Source organism: Callospermophilus lateralis, chromosome 1 (assembly GCF_048772815.1).
Source record: "Callospermophilus lateralis isolate mCalLat2 chromosome 1, mCalLat2.hap1, whole genome shotgun sequence".
Lineage (NCBI taxonomy): Eukaryota > Metazoa > Chordata > Mammalia > Rodentia > Sciuridae > Callospermophilus > Callospermophilus lateralis.
The window spans coordinates 156,360,012-156,378,303 of record NC_135305.1 but is presented as its reverse complement, the minus strand read 5'-3'; the positions used below and the strand labels follow the sequence as shown (position 1 = coordinate 156,378,303).

General features: G+C 51.7%; 1 protein-coding gene across 1 annotated transcript in view; it reads left to right on the top strand.

Moving 5' to 3' along the window:
* Cux2 (cut like homeobox 2) overlaps window positions 1-18,292 on the top strand; it is a 227,550-nt gene that overhangs the window by 131,890 nt on the left and 77,368 nt on the right. Inside the window, exons 2-3 of the mRNA XM_076866790.2 lie at window positions 12,879-12,989; window positions 16,313-16,360. Of these exons, the coding sequence (XP_076722905.2) occupies window positions 12,879-12,989; window positions 16,313-16,360 (159 nt within the window). The remainder of the gene's footprint in view (window positions 1-12,878; window positions 12,990-16,312; window positions 16,361-18,292) is intronic.

Below are 18,292 nucleotides of genomic sequence, written 5' to 3'. Positions count from 1 at the left end.
ATTTCAACCTGATACGGAAAAGACAGAGTTTATAAACCTCTGGGGGGGAAAAAGAAGAAGAAATACATAAAACATCGCTTTAGAATAGAAATCATCTAAAACTGACTGGTGAGTCCTGGCCAGTGGGGCGTCACCGGGCACCAACTGCCAGCTTGGGGTTTCAAGGATATAGAGTAGAATTTGTTCTTCAGGCTCCCACCCATAGTACTGGGAGAAATGTAGCATCCTGTGGACTGAGGGGGGCAGAGCAGACAGACAGGTTTGAACCCTGGTTCCATCATGCTGTGTGTCCTTGAGCTGGGGAAGTACCTTCTCTGAACCCCCAGATTTGCCATTTGTGATGTGGAGATGCTAGTGGCAGACAGACGCCCAGCATTATGGACTATTGTCCTGATGGTGCAGTGCATGACGAGAGCTCTGGAAAGAAAACTTGCACAAGCCTGAGAAGGAGTGGGCGCTGAGAGTCACTTGTCCTAACTCCTGGTTTCTTTTTGAATAGTTCTGAACAGTGTTATTAAGGTGTAACTCACGTGAAATTCACCTGCTGTACATGGACAGTGCCAGTGTGGTTAGGATGTTTATGGAAACCATCATCACAGTCCACTTTCAGGGTGTCTCCATCACCCCAAAAGATATTTTTGTCAATCTACTACAGTTCTTTTCCAATCCCACTCCCAGCCCCTGGCAGCCACGGATCTGCTCCCTGTCTCTATGGATTTGCCGTTTCCGGTCATCTCATGCAGATGGACCCTGCAGCCTGTGGCTTCTGAGCCAGTTTCTTCTCTGGGCATCATGCCTCCAAGGCTCACCCGTGTGGCCACAGGGATGCGTGTTTTGTGCTTTGTAGTGCTACATACTATTCCAGTGCGTATGTTGGCCATACTTTGTCTTCTTCGGCAGGTGGACATTCGGGTTGTTTCCACTCCTGGGCCACCGTGAACGGTGCTGCTGCGAGCATTCCTGTGCAGACCTCTATGCAAACATGTCTCCTTTCTCTTGGGCAGAGGAGTGGAATGGCCTGGTGCTGAGGCATATTTGTGTTTATCTTGTGAAGAAACCGCCACACTGGTTCCCCAGGGGCTGTGCCCTTCCCCACCCCCCTCCCCGGATCCCCTCCATGTGCTCAGCAGTGTCTCCCTGGAGATCTGAGTGTGCGTCAGTGATCCCTGGTTCAGTCAGGGCTGGGATGGGCATTGTGGGAGCCGCGGGGACTTAAAGAGATGAACAGCATGTGGACGGGCAGGCACGGGACAAAGCCACACGTCCCTAGACGTCCCAAGGCAGTGCTGTTTTGTGGAACTTGAATAGTCAGCAATGCATATCTGAACTGTCCAACAGGCTGCCACCAACACTGTACTGTGGCTCGTGTGGCCGAGGGACTGATTTCATGTAAGTTGGTTTGTTATTTCTTTGAGACACACTCTCACTGTTGCCCAATCAGGTCTTGAGCTCCTGAGCTCCAGCAATCTCCTGCCTTGGCCTCCCTAGGAGCTAGGGCTCTAGGGGAGCCCCACTCCCCAGATCGTGTGGGCTCACTTAGATGTCCTAAATGTCGTTGACCACAGGAGACTCCTGGCAGCTTTACTGGACAGTGCCATTATGGAAGCTCAAGGTCAGTGCTGGGCATGTTCTGCACCTACAAGAGTCTCTGCAGATGGGTCAGAGTTCCACTGTCAAATCAGACCAGTGGGACAAATGTGGGCTCTGGGCCATGGAGCTCCATGTGCCTGGAAAGTTGGAGTCTGGACTCTGCTCCAGGGAGGAGCATGCCATGGAGTCGTGGGAAGAGCACCTGTGGCCCCAAGAACTAAGGGACCCAGGTTCAAGTCTTACTAAGTCTATAATCCAGGAAAAGTGACCTGTCCCCTCTGAGCCTCAGTTTCCTCATCTGTAAAACCAGAAGTAAAAACCTCACTCTTGAAAGACTGTGGTGAGACTGAGGACAATGACACGTGTTCTCTAGCCCTGGGTTGCTGTGAGGGGCAGAAATGGGACGATCCCCCTCCTGACTGTCATGAAGGGTCTCAGCCACCCCCATAACCAGGGCCAGGAGAACAAGAGCAGAAGCGTGGTGCGTGTACTTGGTCATAGTTTTACTGGATATTGGAGCCACCAGCCTTAAGACCCAGAGTCCTGGAGGTGAGCTGTTCATTGCTGTGCTCTGGCTGGTGACGCAGGACAGCTATGTAGAAAAGCAGCTGGACAAAGGGTCTGAGCTGGTGCTGCTGGTGGCCTCAAGGCCTCAGGCAGCAATCTGGCCTCCGGAATGAGAGCAGCAGGACCCTGTCTGGGATGGGGGCGGGCGCCCTAAGGCCTCCGACCAGATAAGAGGTCAGAGCGCCTCTCCAGTCCAGCTTTACACAGAAGGCAAGGGAAGCTGGAGCAGCCTCTCCAGTGGTGACTGGCCTTGGGGAAGGGAAGGGCTTCTAGTTCCTCAGACCGGTGCTGGGGAGAGGATGGCGCTGTCCTCAGGTGCCCACCATGGTCTGCCTCATGTGAGAGCAGAGGCGGCTCCAGGGCTTGTTCATGGCAAGAGCCCCAGTCGGGTGTGAAGTGTGCTCTTTGTTGGGGCCGGGACCCATAGGCGAGGTTTGCCTGAGGAAGATGGGCCCTGAAGGGCCTGGCCTCACGGGCTGGTGCTGCTCCCAGGGCCTGAGCACCAGGCTGTGCTAACATCTGGGCCACACTGCCCGCTCCAGGCCTGTTTGGGGGAATCCATTGGCTCCATCTCATTCATCCCAAGTTCCCCTCCCTTTTCCATTCCACCTCTCTTGCTTTCTTTTTTACCTCTGGACCCTTTTTCTGTTTTTACATAATTGTTATTTTTCTTTTATTTGTGTGAGGCGTCTTCTAGTTATCAGAGTCTTTTCGTATTCATTATTCTCCTTCAATATGTAAAGAAATGCAGTGAGGCAAACATTTATTCAGAATGCCTATTGAGCATCACCCAGGCCTGGAGCCAGAGGTGAACAAAGCCACTGAAAGTCATGCCTTCCTGGAGCTTCTGGGCTTTTGAAAATGGTGATGGATGCCCTGTGGTAAAGAGGAAGGAGCAGGGTGAGTCTGCTTCAGAGCTGGGGGTGGATCCATAGCAGGGAGGTTCCCCACAGAGGAGGTGCAGAGTTCTGGGGCCAGAAAGGGCCTGCAGGCAGGGGAGCTGCATGTTCAAATGTCCTGGGGTGGGAAAGAGGTGGCCTCTGGAGAGGCTCAGGAATAGTGGTGACTGGGGTACATTGGGGTTGGGGAGAGGGGTCTCCAGTAAGGCTGAGCTGTGAGCAATAGCCAGACCCTGTGAGTCCCAGCGAGGAGTCTGATTTAATCTAAGATCTAAGCAAATACATCACAGAAGAGTTTCAAGCCAGGGAAAGATGAGCTGATTCACGTCTGAGCAGCTCACTCCCGTCTGCCACTCAAGCTGGGCGCCAAGAGAAGGAGGAGGCCCCGGAAATAGCCTGGGCGGCGGGTGGTGGCAGCTTGGACAAAGGCGTCAGTGGGGCGGTTGTTATTTCTAGATAGTTAGCGGTATTTAAGAGAGTGGCTGGGGTTTGCTTGGTATTACTACTGTCCTCGCACTACAGGTGGGGAGACTGAGGCTCAGAGAGGTATAACAACTAGCCCCGGGGTCAGAGCTACCAGGCGTGGCCCGCGAGATCCAGGCCCAGGCCTGCCCTGCTGCTGGACTCCCAACGCCCTGCACCCTTCTCCACCCGACTCCTGGGAGGCTCAGCCTGACATCCAGCCTTCATCGTCCAGCCAAAATGACACCCACAAAGCATTATCCCCATTTTGCAGATCAGGAAACTGAGGCTCAGGCATGAGGATCTCCCAGCTCAAGAGTACCAGAGGCGGGATTTGACCCCAGCCTGCGCTTCTAATCTTTCGTCTGGGTCCAGTGCCAGAAGGCGAAGCTGCCGTGTCCTCCTCTGGGCTCTGGAGGAAGGAAGTAGGTGAGCAGGCAGGAGGAGGAGGGGGCCCGGCCGTCAGGCAGGCCTGGGCCACGCTCAGGTTCCATCAGTCAGTTGGTGCAGTAAGGACCCGGCCTGTCCAGACTCCAGGGCATCTGTGTCTGGGTCCCTTCGCAAGTGTGTCTGGGTTTGACCGTGCGTATCTCTGTGTCCATGTGCCAGTGTCTGTTTGTGTATTTCTTTGTCTGTGTGTGTGTGTGTGTGTGTGTGTGTGTCCGTGCGCACGCACGCTGGGGTGGAACCGGGGCCTTGCACATGGTAGGCAGGCCCCACCATTCAGCCCCAGCCCCAGCCCTAGCCCATGTATTTTTGTCCCATGTGTTTCTGTGTGTATTTCTGTCTCGTGTGTATGTATATCTGTGTGTGTGCTCCTGGGTGCATTTATATGTCTGTATATGTATCTTTTTCTTGTATGTGTTTCTGTGTGTGTTCATATGTCTCGTGCTGTCTGCGTGGATGTGTTTGTGTCTCTGGGAGTCTGTGTGTCCATGTGTATTTACATCTGTATATGCGTCTGTCTGTACACATCTGTGTGTCCCCACACTCAAGGAGAAGGCCCAGGAAGGGTCTCCTGTGGGCTGCTCTTGGATGCTGGGTGTAGCCTTTAGTTCTTAGTCTCTGTGATGGACACAGGGCATGTTCCTGGTGGCCGGGGCCGGGCCAGCCTTCTGGTATGAAGCCTCCTGGCATCTGGGGAGGAAGGGCATTTAGAGGAAGACTCTGGCCGTTGATCCTTGATGTGGCTTTCTGTGGGTCAGGGAGGGCAGCGACGCCCCCTCTTGTGGTGAGTCCAGGCCTCACCTTTGAATTGCCCTGCAGGGACACCCCGTCCATGGTTGTATCCAGTGTGCCAAAGCAGTGGGGCACACTGGCTCTTGGGGTCTTGTGTGGTTTCAGTAATTAAAGTCGACTGGGTGAAATGTTGATGTTGATGATAAATGTTTTAATAAAATAGAGATAGGTAAAGAAGGATAATTTTTTCTTAAAGAAGCCAGAGTGGGGGTGTAACTTCGTAGTGGGGGGTGTAACTCCATGGTGGGGTTTGCTTGGTTCCATCCCCAGCACTGCAGAAAGAAAAGGTCGTCTTTATGCTGGCCTCTCCCACCCTTGCAAGAAGTGCACGGGACCCTGGGCAGCTTCAAGGGGTCCTGGCTGTGCTCTGCACGGGCACCACCCACTGGACGCCACCTTACGGAGGTGTGAGGGGAGGCCAGGACGGGATCTTGCTGTGGGTGATCTGAAGAGCAGAGTCTGAGGGACTCAGGTGACCCCTCCTGGGTGCTGGGAAATGACTCCTGACTCTGAGAGAACAATCAGGCCACGTGTGTGATTGTCTGCAGCCAGCTTCAGGTGGGCCCTAGGGTGTCCTTGGGGGTTATGGACAACAGCGGAATGGGAGGGCGCTTCATCTGCCCCCTGGTTTTCTCTTCATCCTTAGCAGCCCCACTGAATATTTTCCTTTAAAATGGTTCCTAGTGGACTGGGGTTGTGGCTCTGTGGTAGAGCGCTCGCCTAGCACTGCAAGGCCCTGGGTTCGATCCTCAGCACCGCATATAAGTAAATAAATAAAGGTCAATCAACAACTAAAAAAATGCTTCCTAGTACCAGGTGGGATGGCGCTGATGGTGTGATCCCACAGAATGGGGAGACTGAGGCAGGACGATTGCAAATGGGAGGCCAGCCTCCCCAACCTGGTGGAGTAGCACCCAGCCAGGCAAGCTCACGACCCCGCTCCACATCCTCCTGTCCGTGCACTTGGGGCTGTGACATGATTCTGGGAGACTTTTTCCCTGGCCACAGAAGGCATTGTTAGGACCATAGACCTCTGGGAAGATGAGATGCCATCATTTAATAAGTGCCTAGTCCTGTACTGGGTGAGGGGTCACACTTGTCCTAGCAGGTGCCTGGCATATAGCAGAGGCTCAGTGGGCAGCTGCTGGGTGGATCAGTACTTGACAGAGGAAGGCAGGGAGCTGCGGGCCAACTTCTAACTGCCCCAAACACACTAGCCCTAAGAGGGGGCCTGAAGGTGTCCCTGTCCCTACCTGGCACCCTCAGAGTAGGGACTATTTAGTTTTCTTGGTGCTGTGGGGCATTAAATTCTGAGAGTCCCAAAATATAAAGCAGCAATCAAGGGCAGGAGGAGGTGATCTGGGGCACCCCTGTTCTCAGGGCTTGGTGCAGGAGGGCTAGGCATTTGATTGGTGTTCTGTCTCAAGAACAGCCACCTTGCTGGATGTGGTGGCACACTCCTGTAACCCCAGGGACTCAGGAGGCTGAGGCAGGAGGATTACAAGTTCAGAGCCAGCCTCAGCAACCTTGTGAGACCCTCAGCAATTTAATGAGAACCTGTCTGTAAAGAAACAATGAAAATAAAAAGAGTGAGATGATAAAGCCCCCCTGGGTTCAATCCCTAGCACTGGGGAGGGGAAGGACAGCCACCTCAGGATCCCGCCTACACGGGATCTGGCACCAAGAGGAGCAATTGCTGAGGGAGTGGGTGGAGACCCAGGGTTGACTGCTCCATTCTTCATCTGTTCATGCATTCAGCAAGTATTGAGCACCTAGTATACACTGGACATTAAGGATACACAGTGATCCTCGTTGGGTTGACAATAGGGGAGGGGGCAGTAGAGAGAGACCATAAACAAATGGAGGAGTGACTACATAACTGTCAGTGACGATTGCTAGGGAGAAAAGTAAGCAGAAAAAGGGGCCAGGTGAAGTAGAGAGGGGGTGTGTGCTCTTTTAAATAGGAGGATGGGACAGGCTTTTTGGAGGCCGTGGTGTAAGAGCTGAGACTTGAAGGTGGGAAGACCCATGTGGAATTCTGAGGGGGTGCATTTCAGGCAGAGGGGAGAGCCTGCGCAAAGGCCCAGGGGCAGTAATGTGCTTGATGTCTTCAAAACCAGCCAGGACCCCGTGCAAGGAAAGTAAGCAGAGATGACTTGTAGGCTCTTGACTCTAAGGCAGGTGGGAGCCAGGGGAGGGTTTTAAGCAGAGAAGGGGCAGGATGTGACAGGTTTAACAGGATCTCTGTGGCTGCCAGGTGGCAAAGGGAGGGTGATGTGGGAGGGTGATGGCTGCAACAGGCGCCCAGAAAGCAGGTGTCTGTGGTCCCCAAGGGAGCAATATCAGGACCTGGCCCAGGGTAGCAGCAATAGAGAGGCTTAGAAGTTGTTGGTTGTGGCTGACGTGATCTGCTGACGTGTGTCAGCCTGACACCCAGAGCAGAGTGGGCAGCTGCCCCCATGGACCCTGGGATCTCAGGGCTGGTAGTAGTCCCAGAGCTCCTGATACTGCCCAGGCCCTCCCGTAGCCCACCCCTGTAGGCCACTGGCCTCTCATCCTGCTGGCACCCCCAGTGGAGGTGAGGTGACCCTACCTTATGGTCGAAGCCGGAAGCTGCAGCCTGTGGAGAGCTAGGCAGCCACTTCAGGCATCCTGCTCTGCCAGCCCGCATTGGCACCAGGGTTTTCTGAACACGGGGGCATGGGAGCGGCTTGGAGGGCCTGAGTGGCTGCAGTGTTAGTCTCTGCTCCCTGCAGGGAGGCCCTGGGTCTGTCTCGTCCTTGGCAACGCTTCAGGCACCTGAGAAACCATCGTTGAGTGAGGGGGCGGATGGTGGATAGACAGATGGACCAGGCCCAGCCACCCTCCTAGGTCTTCAGGCCACATGAGCCCTCCCTCGGGACCGAGAAGTTAGGGAAGGCTCCCCTGTCAGTGTCTGAAGAGTTGCTCTAGGAAGCCCAGAAGGGAGAGGCAAACGGCATGAGCGCGGGCCCTGATTCCACTCCCCATGCCCCAGCCGGTGACTGGGTGAGTGGCTGTGGGTATCAGGTGTCACATGGCACCTGCATAGGACAGCTCATTTGCTCCCTCAACAGAAGCTTCTGGAGAGTCCACCAGGCTCCCAGCACTGCTGGGAGAGCTAAGTAACTTGTGTGGGTCAGTCAACGTGGGCCTGGTGTGGGATAGGTGTATGGGTAACCCTCCCTGGAAGTGTGCTAAAAAGGCGTCCCAGCACACACCCAAGCCTTGAGGTCGGGATGTGTCCCCTCAATGGGTGTGAACTGTCCGTCACCCACTGCTGGAGTGTAGTGCAGCCAGCTTGGCTGGGAACCCTCTGAAAGGCACCACCCCTGCCCCGGCCTCAGATAATTGGCCCAATACATCTTGGCTTTGGGAATTTACATACGGCGCCGAGTGATGGATGGCTGTGGTAACCCCGGCTGTCTCTCAGCCCAGCTCAGCTATCCATCTCGGCGGCTGCAGAGCCATCCGTCTTGTCTGTCTCCTTGCTCGTGGCAGGCCAGCATGTGCCCTCCACCCCAGGTCGTCCCCCAGGCCCTCCCAGAGCCACCCTTCAGGCCCCTCTGCAGGCAACACTTGAGCCTGACCCACCACACCTAGAGCCGCTCCTTGCCCTGGACACACCCCAAACCCTGCACAGCCCTGAGTGGCACTGACCTGAGGGGCAGGTGGACACTTGGCTGCCCCATAGTTCCATCCCACTTCTGCCACAAGGAGCACCTCACATTTATTCCCACCAGCATTCACCACAAGTGCTTCTGAACGTCTGTCGTCACCAGACATTGAACTAGAAACTGAGTAAGACCAAGTCCCCCGCCTTGAGAGATCAGCATTCCATTGGAGGTGGCTGTCACTCTGAAGACCCTGGACGCCACCTGCTAGGCACCCCACCCACTCAAACTGCCATCCCCACTTCACAGATGCAGAAACAGAGGCTGAGTTGCTGGTCAGTTCACTTCGGCCAACCTTTTACAAAGACAGCAATGCTTCGTTTGCATTCTCCTCTTGTCTTAATGGCCACCATCTGTTTATGCCACAGGATTTCATAGTAACACAGTTTTCTCTTCAAATACAGCTATTTAGGTCCAGGATGAGGTGTCATTATACAAAGGTCAAGAACAGGTGAACCTTAACTGTGATGCTGAGATCAAACACTGGTTACTGTTAGGAACACAGGGAACCTCAGCGTTCCCAGTGTTCCATCTTGAGCTGAGCAGCAGTCACATGGGTGTAAAAATTCATCAAATTTGACATTGAACTCAAAGTTATGCATATCTCAAAAAAAAAAAACACTAGGACTCAATTTGAAGATAAATATTAAAGTGGATAGTAATTCAGGTAGAAAACCATGGCAAAATGTATGCAGAGGGTTGTGCATCCAAGTTTGGGAACCAGGGTCCTGTGGCCCCTGTGTTCCGAGGGTCCCTGCCAGACCCTGTGGGACCTCGGGCTGCCCATGCAGCCACAGAGTGCCTTCCTCCCGGCCCCTGCCTCTTCCTGCACACTTGGTCCTGGGTGTGGCCTGATTCCAGCTTCCTCCCTCTCTGCACATTGGCCCGAGCCTCAGCTGCATCTATCATCTGCTTCAAGCTCATTAAAATTACTTCTTTTTAGTTGCAAATGGGCTGTTTATGATGATCATTATTTGAATGGTCTGCGCTGGGCTCCGGGCTGTCTGTCTGCTGCTGATGGCCGGTTAATCAGATGAGTCTCCTCCCAGCCTGGGCCCGGCCCAAAGTCTGGGGCTGTGTTAATCACGGCTCCCCTTGGGCTGGGGGGCAGGGCAGCTGGGAGAGGATCAAGTGCTGCTAGGAGAGGCCCTGCTGGCTGGCCATGTGGCTGTCCGCTCTCATGTCTCTTAAAACTCAAGACTTCAGACCAGGGCTGGTTTGTGTTTATAATAGAATTTTTTTTTTCTGTTTTCGTTTAAATAAATATAGTGCCATGAGCTTTTTTTATTTTAAATGTGTTTATTTTAAAAGACTCTTGTCAATCCTGTCGCTGGCCCTTTTGCTTTGTTGATGTTCAGATATCTGTGTCTTCTTAGGGTGGCCTAGAGTCGCTCTTCGTGGCTTCTCTTGGTACAGTAAGACATGGCAACCTTCTGTCTGACTTCCATTTTTGTTTTGAGTTTTTTGTTTGCTTGGAGTTTTTTTTTGTGTGTGTGTGTGTGTGTGTGTGGCGGGGGGCTCTGACCTGTAATGCCCAGAACTCTTGGAATCACTGATCTAGTGGGGTGTTTGGCGAGCTCTTGGCATCTCTAAGATTGCTATATGCCAGCATTTACCGGACACTTGCAACTGTGCGTGACACTTACAGATTTATATCACATCGTTTAAAACAAGGTCCCTAGTGCCTTCAGCGAATGGAGAAGTGCAGCAGAAGAGCAAGGCTTCAAAATCTGCCTTGATGATCCTCCACACAGGTCATCCTCACCTCAGTTGTTAGAATTGGCTGTCACGTGTTTACGAGCCCCTGCTTGAATTGGCTTTCAGGCATGTTAACATGTGTGTCACATGAAATTGCTTCTGTTCTCCTAGTGTGGTGCCTGGTACGTATAAGTGCTCGATAATGTATGCAGAGGGTTGTGCATCCAAGTTTGGGAACCAGGGTCCTGTGATGATGATGATTATTATTTACCATGATTATTATTATTGGTGTTGGTTTTGTTCACCATGGGCATGTGGTGAGAATTCAGGATTGAAGGGTGAACATAGATTAGGCAAAGTTGAGGGAGAATATGTCCATCGTGAATCATTTACTCAAAGGCCAGGGCAGGGGTGCCAGTGTTCCTCCGCCTGGCTTGGGCATGGCAGATACCTGCCTATCAGAGCTGCATCCCCAGCAGCCCTGAAGGCACAGGCAGAAGGCACAATGATGGGTAGAGCGGATCAGCAGTTGGACTTACCTGCCCTGAGATTTCCAGGTTTGATATCTGTGATGAGGACTCTCAGTCCATCCCTGACCAGCTCTGCAAGCTGCTGGGATATGGAGAGGTGCAGTGTCCCCGAGATAAGAAGCTGGTGTTGGACCATGAGATTCCAAAATCAAGCGAGGTAACCCCAGGTCCAGTTACTTCTCCAGAAGCAGTGTAAAAATAACATCTTTGTCTCTAAAAGAAATGAGAGAAACCCAAGGAAAACCTCTGTGAATGCTCGGCTGCCACTCAAATTGACCATGGTGTTCCAGTCCTTTCTTTCCTGCCAAGTAAGATTCCGTCCACCTGGCTGCACCAACTGTTGGGTTTTGTCAACCTTGATCTCTTGTTATAAACATAGATCTCCCCAGTCACTTGATATTTTGGTTGTGGTCAGCTGTGCTTTCTTTATTGGAAAACTATGATTAGTTTTAAATGATGACAAGCCAGAAGTACCCCCCCCCATGACATCTTGTCTCACCTGGCTCAGAATTTCCCAAGGCTTTGGGCCAAAAGTCACCACGCACGTGTGCCCCGTGTTCCTGCAGACCCTGGCTCAGCACCTTGGAGAGCGCTGGCCCCAGCCTCCATCCCAACAGCTGCTTTCTGCCCCGGCTTTCCTGTCTAGCCTCACGATTCCCATGGGGCTAGACATTTCCCTGGAACAGAAATTCCTCCCTGGATTTCTTCAAAGGCTCTGTGGGCCAGAGAGACTGTTGCCCTAGGCTGGAATACCAGGTTTATGAAGCTCTGATGAGCTGCCATGGAGCAGATCCTCCAACTCTCAAACATGATATAAGACAATTACTATGCATTTCGTCTCTTAGAGGGAAAAGGATTTGCAGCGGGTTAATAGTACTTTTATTTCATTATCTAATGGTAAAAGTGTTTCATTGTGTGTGCAAGATGAATGTGTATTAGCGATGACAAATGGGGTCTTTCAACGCGGTGCCGGGCCTCATCATACATATGTTAGATTAAAGAGTTCACCCTGGAAATACACTCCCGCATCTGCGTGTGTGTTTTTAATAAATCTGATTGCAGAAATTTATTGCACCACCGGATTTAGGAAATTATGGGGCTTGATTGCTGCAAATATAATCGGGTGATATATACAGAAATGCTTCTCGAGTTATGGTCCAGAAAAAAAGCCCATCTCAGGCTGGTGCCAGAAAGCAGCAGACCACATAAACAGAGCATTTCTTGAATTATGCAAATGAAATCCATGACAACTCCTGGTGAATTGTGCTCCCCCATGAAACTGCCACCGTTACAGTGAAGAAAGCTTTGAGAAGGCGATCAAATATACATGTACAGCCGCAGACATCGTCTGTGATGAGCACGAGCCGCGGCATCTTCCCTACCCTCCCTCCCTCTTGTCCCTCGCTGGTACGTCCAATAAAACCCTGTCTGGCACCTTCGTGGCCCACAGCAGGCGAGGCACCCCCGTCCCTCTCTGCTGAATCCAGGAGCCTTGGATGAATTATGTCTTATACTCGTGGTGAACCTTAAATGATTTACTGGAGGGTATACAAAAGGTCAGCGCGCTTCTTATTGGCGCCTTCATTTTTTTCCAAAATCTACTGAAATTAAAAAGCCATCTATATCTTAAGAGGCGTATTTATGAACCTTTAAGTGTAAGTAAGTCATAGTTGGAACCGTTCCCACCTCTGATATATGAAAGCTGTCGACGGCACTCTCACACACTATAATGTGCCCATACAATATGCCGCACTTTACTATTTTGACACGGTTTGGAGATGTTTTCTACAGTTACTGACAAGCTTATGCCATTGCTCCTTTGGAAATAAAAGAGGTGGGGCAGGAGGGTGGGAAGAGATGGGGGAACAGCTCCATCCGACTTGACGGGAGGTTATTGATCTGGCCCAATTTACAATGAGAAAGAGAAAGTGGTCCTGAGTTCTATGCATGATGTTATGTGTGTGTGTGTGTGTGTGTGTGTGTGTGTGTGTGTATGATTTTTTTGGTTGCATACCAGTTTTGTAAATTATTTATTTGTGCCAGGAGTCAACATCTTGTCTTTACTTCAGTTTTGTAAGTTACAAAAACTTGTTCGGGAATGCTGTTTTGTACAATGATTAAAAAGAGAAAAGAGGGGGGCATCCTATTCTTTCTCTCTTTTTTTAATTTTTATTTTATTTTTTATTTTTTTATTGTTCCAGAAGGAGCTTAATTCCGTCGCTTCCGAGCTGTCTGCGCGGCAGGAGGAGAGTGAACATTCTCATAAACATTTAATTGAACTCCGCCGGGAATTTAAGAAAAATGTACCTGAGGTACAGTATATTTGCTGTTATAGAATTAACTCAGTGGGAATGCAGATTTTTCTCTGTTCAAACTGTATTTTGAAAACTGTAGACATAAGTGACTAACAAGAAAAGAAGCTAATTAGCCACCAAGAAAAATTACAGCCCCCAGCCTTTCCATGATTCTGGATACCATGGTGCTCAGCAGCGCTGTCTAAAGTCAGGGCCAACTGCATCTCCCTTGAAGCTGTCATTTTCCAGGACTGCAGGAAACATCCTCCACCTCCATACCCACGTCAAGGGCTCGACCCTGGCAGCAAAGACAGTTTGGCCAGAGTTCTTGGATTTATTTTGCTTTTCTGCTGGTGTTGGGGAGATGGCAGCTCTGGACCTCGCTGCCATCTCTGGAGCTCTGCCTCCACCACCTATATATGCACCCGTCCTTCCCCACCTGCTCCCTGCAGTGACAGCCACCAGGATTCTTTAGCTTAGCTGCCATGGGGTGACCCTGAGAAAGAGTGGTCCCCAGCAATGGAAGCCACATCCCTCCACCAAGGAACGGACTAGCATAGACATGAGTCTGTTCTTTGCAAGGGTGAATGTGAGAATTCTCGTCCTCCCTCTGTCAGGCCCCCCTGTTGCTTCTCAAATTAAAAAAAAAAAAAAAAAAAAATGATGAGAACAAACACAAATAGGAAAAATAAGGCCCCTGACTCTAACACTGGCAGGGATGTGGCACATCAGAGCTTTTACAGAAGCAGTCACCAGGGCAGACCCAACCAAGGGCCAACGGTATCCCCCTCTGGTCAGCAGAAGCTTAACATTCGAGCACTCTTACCTGCCCACGAGTGCTGGGTCCAGGCTAGGCCAGGGTGTGGCATCATCTAGGATACCTGAACCCCCAGGGACTCCTGTTGCTGTCCTGCTGATGGAGGCGGGGGCCCAGCCAGAGAAGGCCACATGGGCAGTGGGCGGAGCCTGCATTCCGCCTGGCCTCTTGGCTGTAGAATCATCTTACTCAGGTCCTCAGTGTTGTTGGTTCTTCAAGGCAAGAGAGGGGTCTGGGATTTAAATAGAACTTGTCCATGAGCAAGTCTAGCAGGGATCTCAGGTTGGAGGCCTGAGAGGCTGGACAAGAAGACACAGGTCTTGATTCTAAGAGTGTCCCCAAGCCACGTCCCCAGAAAGGCCAAGTCAGGCCTTTGGCTTGACTCTGGGAACTGAGAAGCCCGAGGGATGCCAAGGTGCCCTCCTTTCCCTTTTGAACGACACATTTTGGTCTTTAAAATGATCTTCTCCCCAGATTGAGAATGATCCAACTCTGCTGTCTCTGAGAAGGAGAGCTGAATCAACCCCAGATCTTCACTTTTTTTTGTGCACATGCTGTCTCTCCCTCTCCCTCTTGTCCACTCAGACCCTCTGCCTTGTCCTCTTCTCCCCATTGCAGGGTACTTCCCTTCCTCACCACTCCCCTGCCCTGCTGTCCGTGTGGGCGCCCCCAGGTGATGAGAGAAATCCAGGCCAGGTTTTAAGCCTCTGAGTTTGACTTACATAATTTTAATACTGCATAATTATGCAATTATGTAATTAGGAATAAGTTTCCACTCCTATTATAGTCACGGCTCTGAAAATTCTCATTTTTGGAACTCCTCTCTCCTGATGGAAGAGTCGTGCCAAGGCTTATTTAAGAGCATCATCTGGCTGGTGCCAGCTCACCTGCTGCTCGTGCCTCTGCCTGGCTCCCCCTGTTAAGCAGACAAGGCAGGGGGCTTCCAGAAAGCGTCGGCCTTGGCCTGAAGCCCCCTCAGATTCTGCTTCCGACAGCTCTCGGCTGTGACTCCCCTGCCCTGAATTGAGTGGGTGGTGAGAAGAGCCTGTGGGGACCTGCCTTCCGTTTCCTGCCGTGCCATCCACTTGTTATGTAACCTTGAGAGGCCAACCCTTCTTGGGCCTCTGTGTCCCCTTCTGTGGATCCCGGGGCCAGGACTGTGGCTTTAGAGTCCCCTTGTGCTGCTAACAGTCCTGAAGCGGCCCAGGAATCTCCTGCCCGTTTGTGTTTTATTTGGTCTATAAAGTCTTTCAAACTTTACGAGAAGTTGCCGATGTTTAGCATCTCAGATTTCACCTACAAATTGGCCTCCCAGTGTCTTTGAGACTGTTTGGTGGATCTTGCAGCCCGGAGGCTATATGTGTCCCAGCTGGGAGCCAGAGCCAAGGCTCTGCACCCTGTTAGATAGTGCCATGTGCTCCTGCACTTCATACCTGGCTTCGGTGGCCATTGGGTTCCTGACCATGACCTTCTGTCACTTAACTGTGTGTCTGAGATCAGATCCCCTGGGCTCATGGGTGCTGCTCATGTCTGACTAACATCAGTGGATCAGCAGCTTGGAGAAGCCTGGGGACAACAATCAGAGGAGGAACACCAGAACCCCTGAGAGACCCCTTGTCTGAGACGGAAGCACCACAACCCATTTTCTCAATTAAGAGTTGTCTCTTTACCTGACCACGGGTGTTCTGCCCTCTCCTCCTCTCCTGCCTCTGTCGCCCCCTCCAGCTCCCTCAGCTCCTCCTCCCACCAGACCTTCCTGTAGCTGTGACGAGGGTGCAGGATCCCCTGTGGACCTCAGAGGAAACCGGAGGCTTCAGGGCTGGAATTTAGAGGTGCCAAAAGCTTCCTTCTTGTACTCTGGGGAGAAGAGCCAAGGGGAGCCCTTGGTGCTGGGAAACTCAACGTCACTCAAAAAGTCAAGAAATTCAGATCAGGGAATAGGAGGCACCTGGTGGCCAGAGGGCCCCCACCACCACCCTGCCAAGACAGGTCACTTCCAGAGTGTCCACCGACATTCCCCTAGCCCTGCCTCTAAGCTGGGAACTGCAGGGACTCTGGGGACCCAACTGAGATCCCAGAAACTGCACATTCCCATGAGGAAGGAGGAGTGGCTGGGAAGGGACATTCCAAGAGGCAGAGTGCAGTCTTCATGGGACAGGGAGCCTGGGGAATGGCAACCTGAAGAGGCAGCCTTTGAGGGGTTCCTCAAAGGATGAGGGTTTCTGAAGGGACTAGATGACTGGGCCCAAGTGGAGAAGCGGTGCCACTTCCAGCCTCCACTGCGGAGTGTCCTGTGGTAACCTGCCAATTATGCAGATAAAGATAGTCTGCACAAAGACCATGTCGTGATCAGATGCCTATGGAAATGCCACTTCTCTCCCCCTCATCTAGAAATTCCCAATGTGCCTTATATTAAAGGCTCTGAAAAGTCCTGCAGAATAAGAACCTCTGGGAACACCAACCCTGACAACAGGGCTGGCCTGCCCACTGGTACGATGGTGAACTCTTCATTGCTCTCTTTCAGGAAATCAGAGAGATGGTGGCTCCTGTATTGAAAAGCTTCCAAGCCGAGGTAAGACCCAAGGCCAAGGCTGCCAGAGAAGTACACCCGCTCCCCTCCTGCCCTTGCTAGAGCTGCCCAAGAAGCCAGCAGCCTCCGCAGGTTCTGGAGAGTTGTCTTTTTACCTGACCATGGGTGTTCTGCCCCACCCCCAACAGTGTCCCATCCCAAGGGATGTGAGGAGCACGGGATCTGCTCTGGTTCCTGGAATTCCAGGCCGCCTTCTTTCTGGACTGCCCATCTTCCCTGGTTCTGCCATATATGAAATCTGTGATCTTGAGCAAATCCTTCACCTTCCAGGTGTGGTTTCCCACTTTTAAATCGGGTCTGTCCTGGGAGACCTGTGCGCCCCGGGGCACTCTACTGTGCTACTGTTCCCCAAGGCAGCCTTGCAGAGAAGTGCAGTCAGTCGCTAGCCTGCTCAGAAAGTCTTTCTGCCGGCCACTCTTGGAGGATGGAGTCCGCCGTGCTCACATTCTTTCCTGCCAACCCATCAGGCTGAGTTCTTGGACAGCAACTGAGCTGTCCTCAACCGATCATTCCTCTGGACTTCCTGAACCCTAACCCATGAGCTTGAACCTCCTCATTTCTCCTTGTTTCTTAACGTTGTAGCCAGGATCCTTGCCTGGCTGGCACAGGAAGTAGACCAGGAAAAGACCCGAGTCTCGCTGTGCAGGGAGCCACAGGGGCCATGCCTACTGCATCCCATCTCCACGGGGCTCCTCTCAGACTTCCTGGCAGGGCCAGGGTTGACTTTCTCTGAGTTTGCCTGCGGGGTGCATGTTAATTCTGTTGTCCACCAGGTGCCACCTGCAGCACCACATAAGCACCCAAGGCCATGTGAAAGTAAGCGGTGGCTGGATTTAGTCAGGTGTTGCAGGTTCGCATGTTCTCAGCTCTTGGTTTCATTACCAGGCAGGCTGATGTGCTTATTTATTTATAGGGTCATCCAGTATTGATTCATTTGGTTGTGAGGTGCCTGGGCAGGAGGGAAAGAAGACAAAAACAAAAAGAAGAAATTATGTCAGGGGTGTGCTTCCTGACTTTGTGTTTTTCAAAAGACAGAGGTTCCTAGCTACCAACTCCTAGTCCCAGAAGGAGACTCAGCAGGGAGGGAGCCGATCCTGCCACCAGTCCAAAGACAGGTATTGAGCTGTCTTGAAGCCACTGTCACATTCTCCGCAGTTCCCTTTTTTGAGCCTCAGGTGCCCTATCTGTAAGATGGGAATAGCCTCTTCAGGTCTTAGGGATGGACTGAGCTATAATGAACAGAAAGGGGTTAATATCACTTCTGTCACTGGAAAGTTTTGAGAGAGTGAAGAACAGCCCAGGTTTGAATCCCACCTCTGCCACTTACAAGCTGTGTGACCTTAGGTGAGTTGTTTAACCTCTCTGTGCCTCCATTTCCTCATTTGTAGAATGGGTAAGGATTTACTTGTTTCATAGTGTTGTGATTGAGGAAGAACAAAGTTAATACCAAAATAGTGCCATAGAATGCTGCCTTGGAGGTTAAAATCTGGGGCAGTTATCACTGACCTCCAAGCCAGGTTGATTGGGCCCCTGCTATAAATGGGTTGGTGCTGCCTCTTCCCTTACTAGCCGTTCAAGGCTTTTTACCCAAAAGAAGGTGACTTTCTGTCCTCATAGGATGCAAGCATGACTTAGGTCACCTTTTAAATAGTAGAAAGAGTTGGACAGGAAGACAGGCCATGTTCAGAAGACCCACAAGCAGACCGTGAAGCACAGGTGCCAATCAGCCTCAGACAGGCCTGCTTTGACTCAGCCTTGCTCCTTAAACTAGCTGTGTGGCCTCAGGGATGTTCCATAACCTCTCTGAACTTCAGCTTTCCTCCTCTGGCAAATGTGGCGGCTGATAAAGCTTCGAAGAACTGAGCAGCTCCCAGGCAGCCAGCAGAGAGTACAGTACACAAGTGGTGCTCAATA